Source organism: Bombus pyrosoma, linkage group LG17 (genome assembly GCF_014825855.1).
Source record: "Bombus pyrosoma isolate SC7728 linkage group LG17, ASM1482585v1, whole genome shotgun sequence".
Classification (NCBI taxonomy): Eukaryota; Metazoa; Arthropoda; class Insecta; order Hymenoptera; family Apidae; genus Bombus; species Bombus pyrosoma.
In genome coordinates, this window is record NC_057786.1 from 5,753,171 (window position 1) to 5,772,778 (window position 19,608).

The 19,608-nt window shown below is 35.6% G+C and overlaps 1 protein-coding gene across 2 annotated transcripts; it reads left to right on the plus strand.

Moving 5' to 3' along the window:
- The first annotated feature begins 6,955 nt into the window (after positions 1–6,955).
- LOC122577153 (calcium and integrin-binding family member 3-like) lies at positions 6,956–19,576 on the plus strand. Of its 2 annotated transcripts, none has more exons than XM_043748304.1 (5): positions 6,956–7,522; positions 7,829–7,931; positions 8,557–8,704; positions 11,302–11,426; positions 18,409–19,576. In XM_043748304.1, exons 1-5 carry the CDS (start codon positions 7,428–7,430, stop codon positions 18,523–18,525), a joined length of 588 nt encoding a protein of 195 aa, XP_043604239.1. In that variant the 5' UTR covers positions 6,956–7,427; the 3' UTR covers positions 18,526–19,576. The 2 variants fall into 2 exon arrangements, with proteins under 2 accessions (XP_043604239.1, XP_043604240.1); XM_043748305.1 differs by lacking the exon at positions 18,409–19,576 and adding an exon at positions 12,830–12,997 and having other exon boundaries at positions 6,959–7,522.
- Positions 19,577–19,608: the final 32 nt, after the last annotated feature.

The window sequence follows — 19,608 nt, forward strand, 5'->3', positions numbered from 1 at the left end:
TAACGTATGAAGAATATTTGCATACAAAATTAGATCGAAAAGTACTCAACAGATTTGCAAATTCCGCGTTGTATTTGCATTACAAAAAGCTAATAAACATACATCTGCGATCTACGATATACAATTTATTATTGTCCGGTATTATTTATTTATTATTAGGTAATTTAAAACTAATTGCGCAACTCAAAACAAACCTCTTTCTTCGTGAATTTATTATCCACTCAAAACTTTTTCTTTGGCATTGAAAAGGTGTCAAATCGTGCATGGACCAGAAAGTAGCGGAGATGAATACAAAGTACTATAAAATGTCACCACAAGCCATTATCAGGATCCGTAAGATTTACTACTTGTATTAAAAAAAAAAAAAAAAAAAAATAGAATTGCACAGATAACGCGGAAAGAAGGACCAAAAGGAAAAATGGAAAATAGAGAGGTAAAGCAGTGAGAGATAAAGAAGGACGAGTAACGGAGAAGGAGTTAGTTGTTAGGAACGAGAGAAAGCAAGAAAAATAATACTAGGGAAAGAGGAGATTCGGTTTAGGATTTCCGCAATGGGGCTGGAAGATCGAAGATGAAATAAAATGGGATGCAAAGCTAGTGAGGGAAATAGATAGATGACGGAAGATAAAGCATAACCGTTGGCGAGAGAGAAGCTGGAGAAAAGGAAGGAGAGAGAAACAAGGTAGGAAGGGAACAGGCGTTTACGTGCGCCAGACATCCGATGATGCATAGTTGCTGTTGACATGCTGGAATGTCAGGCTCACATGACCTCTCGAGCACAGCCATTATCCGCAAAGCGACCCCCAATTTAGGACAATAACCGCTTCGTAGAGTCGTGTAATAATTATTGGCCGGTTTTCGGGTTCACCCTTTTACCCCCTTTAGTTATTAGCGCCAGCATTTTGTCACAATCACTGCTTAATAATTATTTGGAATAGCAATAGGTATAGATAGTCATCGCAAGAAATAGCTGTGGATTTTGGCCATCACCTGTGATTTTACGTAGTAAATATCGATGCTGCTATACTATCATACTATCTACATCCTACTTTCGTATATCGAAAGAAGCCATTCTAAATTTAATTGAAATACATAATAGATTTTATTAATTCGTAAATATAAGTATCTGTATTTTTCACTGCTCTGAGGAATCATGAAATACAGAGTTGTAAAGGTACAGATTACAACAAAAGAGGAGAGGAAATAATTGCATGTATGTATACATGTTTTGGAAACAATATCCGAATTGATTAAGAAACTTTCGTATTTCGCGTTTCTTGCGAAGAAACTCACAATTTCAATGAACTTTGCACACTTGTTTGCTCTGTTCACTGATATTTTACACGTACTCTTGCGAAAACTGCGATTTTCTTCGATCCTCTGGATTCTTTTGCGCAAGAACTGCAATTTAACATATAATTCGACATCAGCCGTTTAAAAAGTTCTCTTTCGTGTCACTGACATATCTCGATGGCTCGAATCTTATGCTTAAAACTATGACACAATTTCCGCCTAGTCTTATACCGCGTCCCCTCGACAGATGCGAAATTTTCGTCTTGAATATTTTGCCAATCAGGTGACGATCACATGTCGGTTGTATGTTACTCGTACGACGGCAAACGGATGGTTATTCACAGATAATCGATAATAATCGATGTTTGTCTGCCGCATGATAAATAATGAAAAAATTAATGGAGTTTATCCGTCAATATTTATTTTTATATAATGATATCGATAAAACATTTGTTCATCGTGATATGATTGACTGTATATGTGAAATTCATATTCAATCGCTCTCCATTGCAGATTTTTATGTATATTCAATATCTCTTTTATTCCACCAAATAATTTGGTTTTACGATCATCTTCATTTTCCTAAATATATACAAACGTACACTCGTTTCTTCAATATCAAATTCTGATTCTGCTCTCCTATTCTCTTCGTAGAGTGTGCCGGTATATTGCTAATGTAGTGCCGATGTTATGTTATGGTCGTCGATATGTTAGGTATGCGACAAATAGCATCGTGGGTAACTGAGCTTGGTTGAGCTTATGCTCTGCTGTTAAATAAGCGGCAACCTCAAGCCGTTAAATGACCGGGCAATTACGATTGGTGAATATTACGTTTAGTGAACAGCGTCATACAAAGGATGTAATATATTTATAGCAGAAATACAAATATAATTGACGAGAATTACAAGTATGCAACGAAACCACAAAGAGACAAAACAAATCTTACAACTAAATGAATATAATTAGTTAAATTTACAAGTTTAATTTCATCCGTTTGAATACTTTTCGTTTTAAGCTTATATTATTTATTATTATTTGTTTTTAGTCCGTGCCTTTCGGCTTTGGACGAACTTTTTAACACATTCTTATCTCTAGCCTGTAAAACTAATGACTACAAACTATTGCAACTTATGACTACACGTTATTGTCACTTTGGTCTTTTGCCTCCTTGCTGTCGCCCTTGCCCTTCTCTTCTCTATTATTGCTTTTAATTTCATTAGTCCTTCTCCAGTCTCATTCAGTGTTTCTTCCATGTCTTTTGGTCCTCCCGTTATCTCACATTCTTCTATTACATGTCTCAGGTCCTCTTCTTTCCAGTATTCATTCCCTCGCTTTGGTCTCGTTTCCACACCTGAATCTGGCTATAACTTTCCTGTCCTTCCACTTCATCTTCCCTTCCAAGTACTTTGGAATCTCATCTTTGGTTATATTTCTGTAGTATCTGTTATATTTGGATCCTTTTCCTCCTCTCTTCTCTCCTTTTTCTCTTCCTTCTTTCTTCTATAATTTGATCTACTGTCAACCTTTCTTGCTCTTCTCCTGCTTCCCTCTGTGTCCCTCCATTCTTCACCTCTTCTAGTCCCTTCTTTCTCTTTATTGCTCTTTTCCCTTCCTGGCCATTTCGCCAGTTTCTCTCTCTTTCCTTTATGCACTCTTTTACCAGCTCCTTTTTCGATTCTAGGGTTCTCTCCTCGTACCTTGCTGCTCTTTTTAATGCTTTTTCCTTGATTTCTTCTAGCTTGCACTCTTCTATCAGTATGTAGTTTGGTGTTGTCCTATCTAAACCTAAGATCCATTTCACGTATCATCTTTTTATCCTATCTAGCCTTTCTTCCATGTTCCAGCCCCATACCTCTGCTCCGAACAGCTCTCCACCAATGCTCCAAACATCTTCATTCTCCTCTTGTAGTCCTGTTTGAATATTCTTTCTCCCACGCTCCATGTTTTCTTCATTGCTATCGTTGCTCTCCTTTTCCTGTCTTCTATGTGCTTCTCATCGCTGCCGTTTTTCTGTAGTATGTACCCTAAATATCTTATCTCGTCCACTTCTTCTAATTCTTGCTCTCCCCATTTTCATCTTCTTTGTCTCCTTTTATTCCTTCTTTTTTCGAACACTACTATTTTTGTCTTTTCCGTGCTCAGTTCCAATTCGGCTTCTTTTAAAAATTTCTCGAGCCTCCCTAGCATCTCCTTTAGCTCCTCTTCTCTATCCGCCATCAACACAATATCATCTGCGTACGTCAGTGACCATAGCTTTTTTCCTCCTATCGCTATGCCCCCGGCTTGTCCTTTCCTTAGATCTTCTTCCAGCTCTGCCACGTAGATGTTAAATAACGTCGGGATCAGCGGGCACCCTTGTCTAACTCCCCTCACAGTCCAAAATTCTTTTGTATTGTGGTTCTTGATCCTCACCACATTCTTCGTTTCTGTGTATAGTTCTTTAATCCTTCTGGTTAGATTTTCGCTAATCCCCATCTTTTTCATTCTCTCCTCCAGTTTCTCTCTGTTTAGCCTGTCGAACGCCGCTTTTAAGTCCGCAAAGCAGGCAAACAGCTTCCCTCTTTCTCTAGTCAGCTGTTTGTCAATGATGTGATTTATCACAAACACTGGGTCGATTACTCCTCTTCCTTTTTTGAACCCGAATTGGCCCTCTTCCAATTTGGTTTCGCTTTCAATCTCTGCGTTTTAAGCTTATAATTAAGCTTAACTGTCACGTAAAGCTTCAGCGACAGCAATTTCATCATTCTTATTCAAACAAAGTCATTATCCTCGATGATTCTTTATCAGTCGTATCGACGTTATCAATGTTTGACAACGATTTCAAATGAACAATACCATTATCACTAACTGCTCTTTAGAAAATACGCGACTCTTTTCTATTTTACAAGTTGGTAAACAAGTTGCGCGTGCTCCTGTATAGGCTGTATGCCATTGTCTATAGATACTGAAATAGTATGCGTAACGTTTTCAAAAATAATGCCACGATATATCGATATGATATATCGAATAATGATAAAGCGGGAAATCAAGCGATGAAACGAAATGGGATATTTACGGTAAAATAAAATTACTTCATTAAATTTGAAATTTGTAGGATTTCAGTGAAAAGATAACGCGAGGACAATTAACAATAAAACGTGACTCGTATGACGCAATGAAATATATGTGCATAAACTGTCTGAAAATTACATGAAGCACGAAACAGCTGGATGACAGCCAACATGAACAGTAAAGTAACAATATTGTCCTCATTTATTTGAGATTTATTATATGATGACATTAATAGAATGCACACAAAATTAAACCATAACGTACTTCGACAATATTAGCACCCTTCGACTGTACTCTTTAGCGACTATATCCTTCTGACGTGTTATTGCTCTCTTTTAGAGATTTAGAATTTTTGAAAGGAGGCTCGTAAATAATTTGTAGAAAATCTACGATAAGAAAGCATAAATTGTCGTTTCAAGTAAATTTTCATGTTGGCAAGAATAGCTTTTGAGAATACAATTGCGTAATGTAGATAAGACAGAAAAGATGTATGAAAACGATGCGGAGAACTGTAATAAAAAGGGAATAAGAAAATCTAATCAAACTTTACTGCTTATACAACAATGTTCCCATCCTTCCTATCTTTGACCCTTTTGCTACCGCAGTTTAAGAAAAAAATCACTGTTTTCAACCCAAGTTACACATTTTCGACTCAATATTATTTTACACAATATGGCGTGTATTTTTACATATGTCACAATAAAAAATGTCAAGTAAACGTTCCAAACGGCTTTGAGAATTCGTCGTACATGTGTATGACACAATGTCCGACAATGCCGGACCTATGAGTAATAATTTGTCGTTGTCTATAAATATACAGAAAAATATCGATATATCAACCCCAATGAGAATAAATGAGACGTGTGTAAACACATGTGACACTGGTCTATGGAAAGCAACTAATGCGTCACATATGTGTGACGCGTGATAGCGAAAGAGTTGAAAACATTTTCTTAACAATATCAAACAACAGACCTGTGGGGTTCGGGTAAAAGTCGCGTCTAAAAGGAATTTCTTATGGACGTAGAGTCTCGCCAGGATCGCAGCTAGATTCTCCAAGGTCTAAAAACGTATTGGAACTGACTATTGGTATATAGTGTGATATTTAGTCAGCATTGTGGTTTGGTCGAAATTGACGCGGTGTCCGGTAGTTTAATGATGTTCGGCTATGACTGGCTGTACCGTATTTCAATCTGGTTCGACTCTCATGTTCTTTAAGACGTGTGTTTACGCTCCTCCCGATTTCTCCGATGTAGACTTTGCCACAAATACACGGTACCTTATATATCCGTGGAGTTGATAAAGGCGGCAATGGAACCTTGGAGAAGATAAGAATTTGAACGATTTCACTGTCTAGTTTGAAAACTATATTCTAATATCGCTCCTTTTTGACATTTTGATAATGCGGTCGATAGTATCTTTGATTCACGGGAGAAAGAGCGTGATGGCGATTTTTGTATGGTTTTCCTTGTTCTCGATTCTCTCCGACTTTGCGTTCTGTCGATCGATCGATTATTCTTCGTTTTCGAATTATTTTCAAATATAGCTTAAAGTTATCGCAAGGATATCAACGAACATAAGTTTCATACAGCGATGCCATTAAATCGATAATCACGAAACGAATTTATTGCAATTTGAATGTACCTTACAAGTTTAACCGAATCGATAGCAGCCAATCCTCGAGCTGAAGTACATCATTCTCGACGAACGTACAAATCGCGCGATACGACCGTTTTCCAATCAGTAAGCTCACTCATTGACGGTCTAATTAAACCTCTTCCCCATCTATCGAAATTCTCTGCATTCCAGGTGTAATCGGTTTAATCATTTACGTGCTGCAGTATACGCTGCTTAATTCTAAGCGAATCCTTGAAGCTCTATGTACCCGGTGCGTACGCTCGTTGAATATAAATCTGTTACACATATTTATTATTTCATGAATATGCATTTCTTTTAAGACGGGCTAATGGCTTGTCACGATATAGAAAAGCACGCAACGCTAGTTATACAGACTAAACATCGATCAAAACATCGATCGAAAAAAAATTGACCACGCCACTTCAATTGATCTCCGATCGCGTATTTTAACATTAACTCTTATCTTATTATTATCCATTTTCAATTCTCTGACTAGACGTTTACTAAACATTACATTCAATATCTTGCTTCGAATCAAATTTCAATCTCGAAGCTTGAAGATTAACGACAGAAAGGACTAAATATTAAGTGTTTCTTTTTATATCTTCAAATTTATGATCCAATGAAACACTTGAAACGTACAAATTTAATCGAAAGGAGAATAATAAAACGTGGAGATGTATATTATACATATATTAACCAACTTTTTTACTTTGTCCGATATAATTATTTCATTCGTTGTTCTAAAACATTCAGTTTATGATTAGCATAAAATTGATAGTATCAACAATTAGAACGATACTATTAGTGTAAGGATAAAGTATTTACATTAATATTGGTACATTCTTTGAAACGGAATATTTTAAATCCGTACCAAGTGATTTCAGCTCTTTTGAGAAGTTAAAAAGATTAGTTTACTAAATAGATGATGCGCGAAGTAAATTTCGAGAAAATTTCAATTGCTCGGAATTTTTTTACAATCTTGCACTTTTACAATCTTGTTATTCAAACTTAATGAATTAGGTTTTGTACATTTATAACAGTATGCATATGCTGAAAACTTTATGGAATTTGTGACAACGGTAGTTGTTATGGGCTGCAAATGGGGTTAATTTTTTCGCGACTCTCGGACTAATATCGAGATCGTTATGTCTTTCCTGTCACTTGTTTCCGCATCGACCGATTTCGGTGAAATTTTACTCCCTTGAAGTATTTTTTCCTTCGATTCACTCATCCAATCGTTAATTTACAAATAGAAAATTTTGTTTAACAATGTATTGTCTGGAACTTTCAAAATTCGATCGTTAACATCGTCTGTGACGTATCTGAAGAAAAGATCCCTCGGAAAGAGATAACACGTTATCGATGCATTGATAACCAAACAGCTCATTGTTTGATTAACAGGGCGTTAGTTTGTTCGAATTCTTCGACATCCGTGCATTACTATGGGGAATTATCTGTCAACCAACTATATTCTTCCTGAAGAAACACTTGTCACTTATGTGGAATTAACATACTTAAAAAAGAATGAAATACAGTAGTGAGTAACAAAAATAAATGTTGTTCGAATTACGTATAAAGTGCATAACATTATCACAAAGGAATGTCATTTAAAATTATAGTAAAATGTAAAATTATTATAAATATCAATATATAATAATGTTACACACATACAAAGTGCTATGTATTAAAGTTACGTTAATGGCTTAAACAAAATCTAAGTTTTTATTGTCATAATTATAACTAAGGAAACACATAGTTTGTCAATTTAATTGTAAATACAAACAAATACAACAAAGTCTTTTTATTGAAGTTCATGACTAAAATTCTAAATTCATATTTTCAGTATTGTTAAAATGCTTGACTATTTAAATCCAGGAAAACTTTGTGAAAATATTCAGCATCGTTTCACTATTGACGAAGTCGAAACCATATTGCCACAAATTCAAGTAAGTTAACTATTACTTCATATCTCGGCTAACTATAGTAGTAAATAGAAAACTGTAAATATCTGTATTTATAATATACTAGTGTTAACGTTTAGTATTTAAGATCTGACTGAGATAATGACAGTTTATAAACACGTTTATAACGATGAATCATCTTTCACCTATCATTTTGATAAGAGCAACGTATACGTGTATGTAATATACACATGTTGTTCGTTGATGAAATACGATATTTCATTTTGTCGCACTGATATTAGCCAACTAGGATTGATAGAACATTAATCCGCGACAATTGTATGCAATTTTACACAACGTTTCTTTGGTAGTTTGTGCGTAGATAACAAATTTTCGAAATTTATTAATCAGAAACGAAATATGTTACACATAGCAGATTTCCTAATTATGTCGAAGACAGTTGAAATTGTCATTTATTTCATGACATATGAGTGACATTCTTAGAACTTGGAAGCGAATGCACCCTGTTAGATAGTACAATTGATATTTCCTCTTTCTGTATAGTTAATAATAATAAATAATAATAATACATAATTAATAATATAGTGCAGATAAATTATATCGTTCGATATTGTTTAATTTTCAATATTGTAATACTAATTTATTTTAGTGCAGCCCATTTCGTGATTCGATATATCGAGTATTTTCTTCACAAAAAGACAATCATTTAAGTTTGGAAGACATATTGGATTTATGTTCTGCATTCTCTAAACATTGTCCTTCGACAATTCGTGCTGCTTGGGCATTTTACATTTTTGGTAAGACACTATTTATAACTTCAAATTCAAATTCTTTTTAAAATAAAACGTCAATTTAACAACTTAATATATTTTTGAGAATATTTTGTATTTCTTTGTGCCAGCGCTCTTTAAACTTTTCCTATTCGCAACCTCACTTTGCCCGGGAAATTAAATATTAATTGGCAATAAATCGCATAAATTTTAAACAATTCTTTGTTGCATTTAGAAAGTTATTACTTATTATCACTTGTTAAGACGAAAGCATACTGACATATAGGGGCATTTGGAAAATTTTTTCAACGGATAATTGTAAATGTAGCGCGTAAATGTAAATGTAGATGTTTCCTTGTTTGACAGAGCATCCGTATGTACAACAATTTCAAGCGTAGTAAATTTGTGAGCAAAAGTGTCGTTTTGTTACTGCGACAGAGGATGATTAGTATGTCTTCTGTGCAGACTTCTAGGTAGATTGACTGTGTAGAGTTTGGTAGTTAGGTCGTTAGGATGATTGTCTAATCTGGTTTTGTATTTGCCACTCGAGTGTATAATTTCCTCCGCCACTGAACTGATTCTCAGATCTTCGCGGAGTTCGTCATTTCGCACATACCACGGTGCGTTTACTGTGGCCTTGAGCACAATAGATCGTAGTAAAGCTTCTAATTTAGCGATCTGCCTTTTAGCAACCACCCCCTCCCCCCACCCCAGCACAATATCTTACGCTCAAATGAGTTTGACGATTGTTTTGTAGACGACAAGTTCATTATGAACACTTAATTTTGCCAGTTAATTTTGCTGATGAGTTAATATTTTAATGGTTCTTATTTAGCTTACTTTCCTGTTTGTTTGTCTGCCTGGGTGTAATCTTGCAAGCGAGATTTCAATCAAATACAGCACAACCATACAATATAACATGTCAATAATAATACATAATAATAATACACGATCACGTCATTGAACAAATATTGCCAAAAATAAAAAACTGGCGGACTTGTGTTAGTTTAGTTCCAAAGTTTTTCCGTATTTTAACACTTACAAAGACTCTCTACTTGATTAAATAAATCTCGGACTCGTGATTTGAATCAAATATTCTTCCATTTTCACCTCGTAATCATTAGAAAATCGCCTTTCTTGCCGTCATTAGCTTCATCCAAGAACACAGAAGAAGTGTTGGAGGATACATTGCAAGGTTAATACAACCAGTCCACCAGGTTTCTATTTTTAATAATATGTATTCAAGAATCGAGTGATATCCTATCATGTGTATGATTACCGCGTGTACTCAACATATACAGGTTACCCCGTGTATCATTATTACATCGAATTACTTAATGACGCCGGCTTAAGAAAATTATTTTCTACTTTTTAGTACACTTTTAAATAGAAATTATTTTTTTTATTTTATTTTTTCACTTGTATATATTTTATTATTTTCTGCGATTTGGTCAATCTCTTTGCGTATGCGTTGTTCTCACGTTAGTCGAGAATCTAAGTAGGTAACTATTTTTTTTTGTTGATCGAATCGTAAACAGTAGAATTCATATAGAGAGGTAAAGGTGTTGATTGCTATGGATTAAATTATGAAATATCCAACTTCCTTTCTTTGAACTTTGGGCACAAAATTGGTTTGAAGCATAACGTATTAAAACATGAAGTTAAACAAGGGGAAGACAGAAACGACTTATAATCCTCTTCGATCGCAAATGCCTATCCGATATTACAGGCGCATCAGGAGTTCGCTCGATTTCGTTAATCGGGATCGTTTAATTTCACGGTGCACACGATATCGCGTCAATGCCCGTGAAAGCGGAGAAATAATAGGGGCGAGCGAGAGTCGAGAATAGCTGCATACGTAGCTACGTGAAAGGAATGAGAATACAGGCGGACAAGTGGAAGAACAAAATCAGCCGAATTGAAAAAGAAGGTAGAAAGACGAATAAAGAAGCAATAAGAAACACTAATGGGCACTTATTAAGTTTAGCGTTGAAAAACATGCAGAAGCAAATACGGAATTAAAAGTGTCAGTGGATAAGTAAATTAAAACATGTTTAAAATTTTAATGTTTTAAGATTTCTAACCTTCTACGTGTTTCGAACGTTAATACAAATAATTATTCAAATGTTTAATTATTGTGTGATGAAAATCTGATTGAAAATGAATAAACGATTAATTGGATATTTATTAAGTTACTAAATATAAAGAAACTAAAAGAATTTTATAATCGTTCAAATTAGATATATACGAATAGCAACGAAATATTTACAAATTGATGTAGAATCGCAAACTTAATTGAAATTAATTGAAGTATGTGCAAGGTCAAGATCGATAAAGATTTATTTTTTATCGCATGATATTCTACTCATCACGAGGATCAAAAGCTTGAAACGAACCATGCATCGGAATAAAACAGAACTAAAGAGGGTGTTGTTGCGTTGATCTACATTGGATAACGCAATGACGACTCAATTTAGGTAAATTCAACGTATTTCCGTTTCATTCCGTTTCCGCGTCTTGCATAGAGAAATGTATATTAGGTTACTGAACTGTTCGAACGATAGGTAGAATAGAGTCAGACAACTCTGTACGAACAACGGCACCGTTAATACCTTCATTTCCAGACCTCGACGGCGACAATCAAATCTCAGTGGACGATTTGATCGAAACTGTGCACAGATTGACACGGAGCGACCAGCACGAACATGAAACCATTGATTCGGCGACAGCGGAACACGTCGCGCGAATGGCAAGTTTTGATAATATTTACTTCTATGAGTTGATTTTGCAGATAAACGAACAACGTAGCGCATCACAAACGTTTCATTCAATTAACAATGATAAATATATTACCGCTACGTATTATCGGTATAACCGTTACTTTTATTTGACCAATACAACGGTACAATTGAACATATTCCGAAGAATACAAACAGATCCGTTGTCTTAAATCTTGCGATAATAACTCTTATCTCTATAATAACAAAATTTTATTACATAATAGTAAAGTTTCTACCTCTCTCTTCACATTTTCCACCAAAAATTTAACGATTAATTAAAATTTAAGAAATCATTTCAAGATACAAGGACTGTATTTACATAATTCGCATGCTACAATACAATCGCATGCTATAATGTATTGATCAATTTTTGGCAATTACTTACAAAGCCGATAACCTCACTGATTTGAATAACCTTGAAATATGTTGCCAAGATCAACATTCTGAACAACTTTTCCTTATACATATATTACCCTCGTTCGGTTTTAGCTTCCTCATAGCGTTCATACTTTTCTTTTAACCCAACCTAACTAAATTTCGATAATCATTTTCAACTCACATGAAAAATCAATGGGTTAAGTTTGGATTACAAAACTATAACGCTAACTGTGCAACAAGCTAAGGCATAGGATAATAAGACAGATACAATTCGTATTAAGCTTTATATTATATTATCGTTATTCGAAATTGAAGATACTTCAGCCAGGATATTGAAAAAGAAAATTATGAGACTATTCAATTATGAAAATCATGCCGTCATCGAAATGGAAACTTGATAACATATTTCAAGCTGATTGAAATCGGCGAGACGTCAGCTTTGTAAATAATTGCCAAGTTTGCCAATTTTGGGGTCATCTACATATAGCTACCTCCTCTCTCGTTTTTCATAAAACGCTTTGCGTTTCTATCTTTCCTAGAATAATAAATATTTTCACAATGGACAGTAGAAAAAATGTGTAGCTGCATGATAAAAAGTGTGCGAAGCGATGTATGTTTGTATTACTAATCAAATATTGGAATCATCGGACCTTTGACCGCTTATTTCTACTCTTATTTTCCAATTGATTATAACATACCTTGCAATAGTTTGTTGCTCTACGTTTCCCAGTCTAATCGATTCATTTATACCTACAATCAGTTGCACGTAGCTACGGTGGAACTCCGTTTATACAAACTCCACTTATATAAACGAAATTTTAGTTCGATTATTATTATTATTATTACATATTATTTAATTCCGTCGAAATAGAAAAATGTAAATTGTGCAGCGTAAATACGAGAGGAGTTGCTTTTAAACCGTCCCAACATAACATATTATAAAACCGCTTCTCTGCTCCACTCGTTACGATAACGCAGAAACGTTATTAATTAGGTCAGCTGTCGCCAGTAGTAATCGATCACCAAAGCCAGTTGATTTACGAAGAACTCCATTATGCTCGTCCACATGCTTCTGTCAGCAACGAGAAAATTCAATATATGGCAACTGGGCAAGAATTCCGTGTTTTCATGAAATACGTATAATACATCAAAATGAATCGATTATCTCAGCATGTTTTTATTTATTCTACTTTGCACCTGTAACCGACTCAATTTTCCATGTAACCGATGATACTGTGTTTTCGAGTAAATGAATATCCAGCAAAATTGTGTACTATGTCAAAAAATTAATATTACAATTACAAGAGTAGGTATCGTATGAGGATTCAACGATCGTTTCGGCTCCAACGTAGTGGATTTTTCCTGGAATTTCCTTTTCCAGGAATAGGAGGTTTAATAGTAATAGTTAACGTAACATAACGCGTCTCGATCCTTACACATATCTATAATATAATGGCGGAGGGGAGAGAGGGCGTATGATGATGAAGAACTTTGTTGAAATGAAAACTTTTTATGGAATAAACATTATAGAACTGAGTCTCCCCCCGCCCCCCTCCCTCACCTCAGTCCGAAGAGCGAAATAGTCTGAACATCGAAGAATGTAGCGTCTGCCGCATAACTTTTCGGAGAAACATCTTTGCGCGGTATGCATTTTGTTCCTAACAATGTTGCAAGTGTTGTATAGCGTTTCGGATGAACGTGTTTTGCGCGCTATACGTTTTACAAATAACGTTTTGGTTTTCTTATGTGGAACCTTGCTGTCGTTCCAGCTGTTATACCAGCTGAGCTATAGACGTCTGTCCTTGTTGTCCAAGTTCAACCGTGGAAACGGCGGTTCAAAGATATAGTGTACTAATCGTTCGTTATCGCCAAGTATGACTTTTATCGTGAATTCTTCCTTCCGCTCAAATCCTTGGACGCTGACGATAACCACCTCCATCGTTTCCTTTTTCTCTCAAAAACGTTTCTTCAGGGACGTTCGTCAAAGGATTGTACTCGACGATGCGATCGTGGACTATTTTAAACAGTACGCGCAGTGATGTTCGGAGACATGTTATCTCAACATTTAAGATCGATTCTCGCGTCAACCGCTGCAGTCTCCAGAGATTCGTTTTGCCGAGAACGGACGACGAAGTAGAAAGTCCGTGATATCGAGCAGCAGTCTTTCGTATCGGTAATAAGATTCGTGAAACTTTGCGTACATATCGTAAAGTACGGGATATTTTCGTCGATCAAAGTCGAGACAAGAATAGAAAGAAGACTAAAAAGGAAACACCCAGCTGATCTCATAAAGGATATAAACTAAAAAACGCGAAGATGGCACCCCGCTGGGGGTAACCATCCACATGCTATTCAATCATATGTTATAACATTTTACCTAATGTCCCACTGGACAAATTGTAAAATTAAAAATAAACAATATAATAAAAAAAAAAAAGTCGAGATTCGGATCGTCGTATGGATACGTTGCAAAATTTAAATAAAGTCAAACGTTCGTCGACATACAAAAGTTGAAAGAAGCAGCGTCCTTTCGGGACGTTTACATAGCAAATATTACGTATCTCGGCTTTTCTAATTGCGCCGCTGCTTTTATCAGCCAAATATGTTTCGTAGTTGTCTGCAATAACGGATATTCATGGAGATTCCAGTATCGAAAACCCATGCCGATCGATTCGCTGCTGTAGAGAATACGCAACACGCCAACTTTTGCTTCCACCTAACATGCGGTACGCTCCATTGAACTTTATGTAATTTCAATTTAGATTTCAAAGCAGCGGCTGAGTACAACGTGTTCGTATCATCGCGCGAATTAAAACGAGTTTGTGGCATGCGTTTATCAGGACACGTTTGTGATCTTCGCAGAAGCCCAACAACGTGTCGAGCGGTACTCGGAAATTGAAATCTGTCGTCGCTTTGTGAACACTTTTTGTATAATTTACATACTTCCAAGCTGCTTTCTCCAGTGCCCTATTTCCCTCTCTGGATAGACTCGAGCGATTCTTCAGTGCAATTGTTGTACCGAGACTTCCGAGGAGATCTCAACACCGTTCAATTCGTAACGGATTTCATCGAATGTAAACGCGACGCTATTAGTATCCAAAATTGCATCTCCAATGGTATCCTTCGACTCCTCTTCCAATAAACTCAGTTTTCCCTTGACGTACAGAAAACCTTTACGTTTTAGTACATAGATGTCCGGCTGTAGTATAGGCATTCTTATCCCATCGTTGTTTCTCAACGTTAGCGTTAGCGTGCGGATTATAGCGTGTACTTCTATCTTCGTTATACAATTTCTTGTTCTTCTTTTTCTTTTTTACCGCCAGATTACCGTTAGTCCCAGCAACTGTGGGGATTTCACGTTTCCCACGTTCAACTTGGTCGTCTTTACCCTTTTCTTTTCTCTAATCAAGGGGTCGCAAGGTTTACAGGTAGTCGATGAGACGAGTATTTGCGTCGAGTTACTGCCAGTGTTGTTGTTATTGTTGTTGCTGCAGATGAGGATACTATTTCGTTCTTATCGATCGCAAGCGAAGCGTATTCTAAGTCAACATATGTGTCTTCGCACCGTTATCTCTTCTCCTCGAAAGTCTTACGCATTCTGATCAGATGGCGATTCGAACGATCAAATCATCTATTTCTCGCACGACGATCGCTAGGTAAATTATTCGTTGCAGCGTTTCCGATATCCTATGTCCTGGAGGTGGTACCTTCCGGGTACAAACCTGTAGTTACTGTACGAACCGGTGATTACGTTGCATTCTATTTGAATCACGTTTACATTTATGATATTTGCAGGCTTATCTGACACGTGCGACGTATTGGGCGTTAGGATACGATTCCCTAGATAGATAGATCCACGTTGTTCGATGTACGCAAAACAATGGGACATTGATCTGATTTTCCAAGGATACATGTTTGTCATCCTTCGCCTCAGAAATTTATTTATCGCTTCTAATTCGTGCGAACCGTCCGACGAACTGAACCGCGATCTCATCGTCTTTATCGCGAAAATAAAATTTATCGTTGCTACGCTCGATGTTGGGAATCGTGTTACACGTCTCGAAATATACAAGACCAAGCTCGTACTCGCCATCCGTCAGATCGATCGGTGGAAAATATTTCGCCGAGAGCACGTTACTCCTGCCCGTTAAAGCAAAGGTGAATGACATGTTCGTCGTCGTCCTATCATGAATGTCTGGCGAAAAATGAGATACGTTACGAGCGTAGTTTAGATTTCTGTCAGATATTCATGAAGATATTTTACGCGCAATTGTCCACATAAGCTCTCACTGAAATTTGACATTGTGTACAGCTGTACGTGATTCTCGTGTTATTCCCGAAACAATCGATGAGTTTTCCCGGTGGTCGGACTTGGCAATGTTGTCAGAATATTTAATCGTGGATCCTCGCATTACATATGCCACTCGATGCGTGCTCGGACTGTTGTCTTTATCCAAATTCACGGTGTTGCATTTGCTTGGTCGAGATTTCCTTTCCGGTAAATCATCGCGCATAAACACTGCGCGAAGGTACCTATCCTTCCTATTTTCCGATATTCTGTTTCAATTTTAGCATTTGTTTCTTTCTTCCTTTTCAAACCGCTTTCGCGCTTGTAAGGTAATAGGTTCCATCGCACGATTACGACGTTACGCTTCTTTCAGTTGTCTTCGTGCCGTTTACGCATCGTTTGCAGCCTTCGCCACTACGACTGCACCGCCGATCAGTGCTCCTACGGTTGACAACGTTGGAAATCAGGAACCGGAGTATGCCACTGCGTTTCGCATTTTCCCCCTGCCATCAACTTTCAATCGCATGCCAACTTTTATAGCTGCCCATACATCTGCCCATATGATGCTCTTTCATCTAGCGACTATATTTTTCATTATACGTTGATTATACGTTGTCACGCGCGTTCAGCCAAAATTCTGTCCGCTTCGTGACGTTCTTCGATGTCTTTGCGCTGCAAGTAGGCGATGCTGTGCTTTCTGCAAGTCGCGTGTAAGATGCGTATCAGAAATCATGCCCCGTTCAGAAAACCCGTCCCTTTCGTTGCACGTATAAACAACAGTTTCTCAACATGGGTGGAGGTCCATATGAGTTCTCCGCTTGGGAATATCGTAGTGTACGATGTACCGTAACTTTTCATTTGTTGGCCAGCTTTTACGTTATCTGAGCGGAGCTTGGTTCTATAGCTTCCTGATCAAGCAACTTCTTCTACACGGTATATATGTCGATGATACGCCGAAATGATCGAGTAACACTTGCTCTGGTATGTACTTGAACCGTTCGAAGGTAAAGTCGTATAAAATTTATTAGTTTTAATATCGCAGTTTCTTTTTTGGAAGTAAAAGGGATCGGCAAACACAAATGCTATTTGAGAAAATCCTACAACTAGAAATTCTAGCAATATGTCATAAAAAATATACTACAAAAAGTTCATTGATACTACTAATATTAACATCGTTATTTTTAAATATGTCAATAAATTATACAATTGCTTCTTGTAATTATTTTTAAACGTAAAATACGAAATCCTAATAATCTATTTAGATAATTTATGAGATCAATTTCATAATCTTGCCTTTCAAATAAACTTCGGTATCTATTCAAAATACAGGTCTCTATTAATTTGTCAGGTTGATAAAGATTGATTTTAAACGTACGTGGCATTGATTGAGCGGAAATCCATTAAACCGTACCCCTTTTTAAATAAAATTTGTCAATACACTATTCTACTGAACTGAAAATAAGAAAATTGTAATAAATTACTAATTTCCAGTTTGAAACGATCGGTGATTTGCATTATTTCCAATAAACCAACAACGTAGAGTATTACAGCGACAAAAAACATTTGATTAATTTCCTAAATATGTCGTTTGAAAGAGTCGACTTATGTACTAATTATTGTATCGTATATCGCACGTTTCTATTCATTATGCGCAATATGTTTTTCAACATCTTTGTGAAACATGGAAAGTAAAAGTATACTTTATATACCAATATGTAGTTTATTTCTCCTCTAAAGTATAGCAAGGAAATTCCATTCATGAGTTTCTTCTTTATTTTACTAGTTTATTGCTGCTTGTAATATTTTAACAGCATCAGATTTTTCTTTTAAAACATTGTCGCGCGCTAAGCCACATATTTTTTTCTCATATTTAATTTAGTTGCAAACGAATCAAGTTATTTCTAATATTGAAATCTACACTGTGATTAATGTTTCGTTGTTACAAATTATACCGGAGTTATTTTCTGTAAAAAGGAAGTCTTACTGCCGCTAACGCAAAACAATGAATAAGTAAATAAAGTGATAGTCAGATCGAAAATCGTAATATAAAATTTGTTATTTCCTAGATTATTCTCCCTGAAAATAACATAACGTTAAATTCTAAAAACGTTTATAATTGTAAAAGTTAGTTTATGGTTTCTTAAGGCAATGTTTCTTGAAATAGAAATATGAATATACGTGTAGATTCTATTTAAAATTTATTACGATAAAAGAATATTTTGTATGCAAAGATTCTATATATAATATAAGCTTTCTTTCTAACGTTTCTTTTTCAACTTCACTAGATACTTCAAGAGATGGTGTTCACTCAACAGGGAAGCATTTCCTTCGAAGAATTTATACGTTTCGCTTCGAGAATTGCAGAATTCTCGTCAACATTCTCGTTTCATTTTAATGTTTAATTATGCTCATATTATGGTAATTATTTCTGTAACTTTGATATGCATATTGGAGCAAATGTACGACTTTGTGCTCCAAATTCATGTGCATGCATATCGTTACATAATTAAGTAATAATTATATAATTTTCACAAAAAGGCATTTTCACAAATTAATTCTATTCGAATGGAATTATCGACCGTTTCGTACGGAAAAAGACACGCATAGATGTGCTTTGCAACGAATTTCACATAATATACTCAATTGCATGTTGCTTTACAACTGAAAAATGTTATTATTCATGGTTACTATTATATTATTGTTCATGGTAATACGAATTTATAGCACTGTCGGGGGTATGCTTTTAAATACGCATAATTATCGATTTTGTAACCTTAGCGAAATAATTAATGCTTCAATTATTAGATCGTATCTCCTACATAGAAATTTTCGATATGCTAAACGAAAATTTTATTATATGCAGGTCGATATACTTATTGTCATTTATTTGATAAGAAGAGTTCATTTCTTAGAAGGATATGTAGAATAATAATGGTATCGATTACATTAGATTGGTGGAAAATAAATGGCCTATCGGTATTTACATTTTTAATTCATTATCAAAATATACAATCTTGCTTTATCATTTTCTTTTTTTAAAAATGTCTATAAATTTATCGGAGCGTTCTGCCTTATAAAATTATTTAATTTTCTCCAAAATATAACAACAAATAAGACAGACAAACATAAACAAATTCATATTTCAACTTTATAGCGTTTACAGCGATATATATGTACGTATATACAACTAGTAAAGCGTTGTATTAATTTTCGTAGTTTAACTTTTGGAATAAAGATAATTAGCAATTTATTTCCCACCAATCTAATATAACAAAAATGTCACATATTATCGATAGATATAAAATATTGTAAAGGAATTTATGGCATGTATGTATAAGGATGAGAGAGAGAGAGTTTGTTGCGGAACAGAGCAGGCAAGTATTGTAGAAATTTGTAGATTTGGTTGTCTTGTAACCTCATAGGGGAAACAGTAAATTAAACTGCTACTAAAAAGAGATTCAATCTTTTCCTGATAATTAAATATA

Bases quoted from the DNA above. Each gene is read 5' to 3' on its own strand.
- LOC122577153 (XM_043748304.1), top strand. From the start codon at position 7,428: ATGGGGAATTATCTGTCAACCAACTATATTCTTCCTGAAGAAACACTT. The intron at 8,705-11,301 runs GTAAGACACTAT...CTTCATTTCCAG, and splicing joins TTGGGCATTTTACATTTTTG to ACCTCGACGGCGACAATCAA. The intron at 11,427-18,408 runs GCAAGTTTTGAT...CAACTTCACTAG, and splicing joins CGGAACACGTCGCGCGAATG to ATACTTCAAGAGATGGTGTT.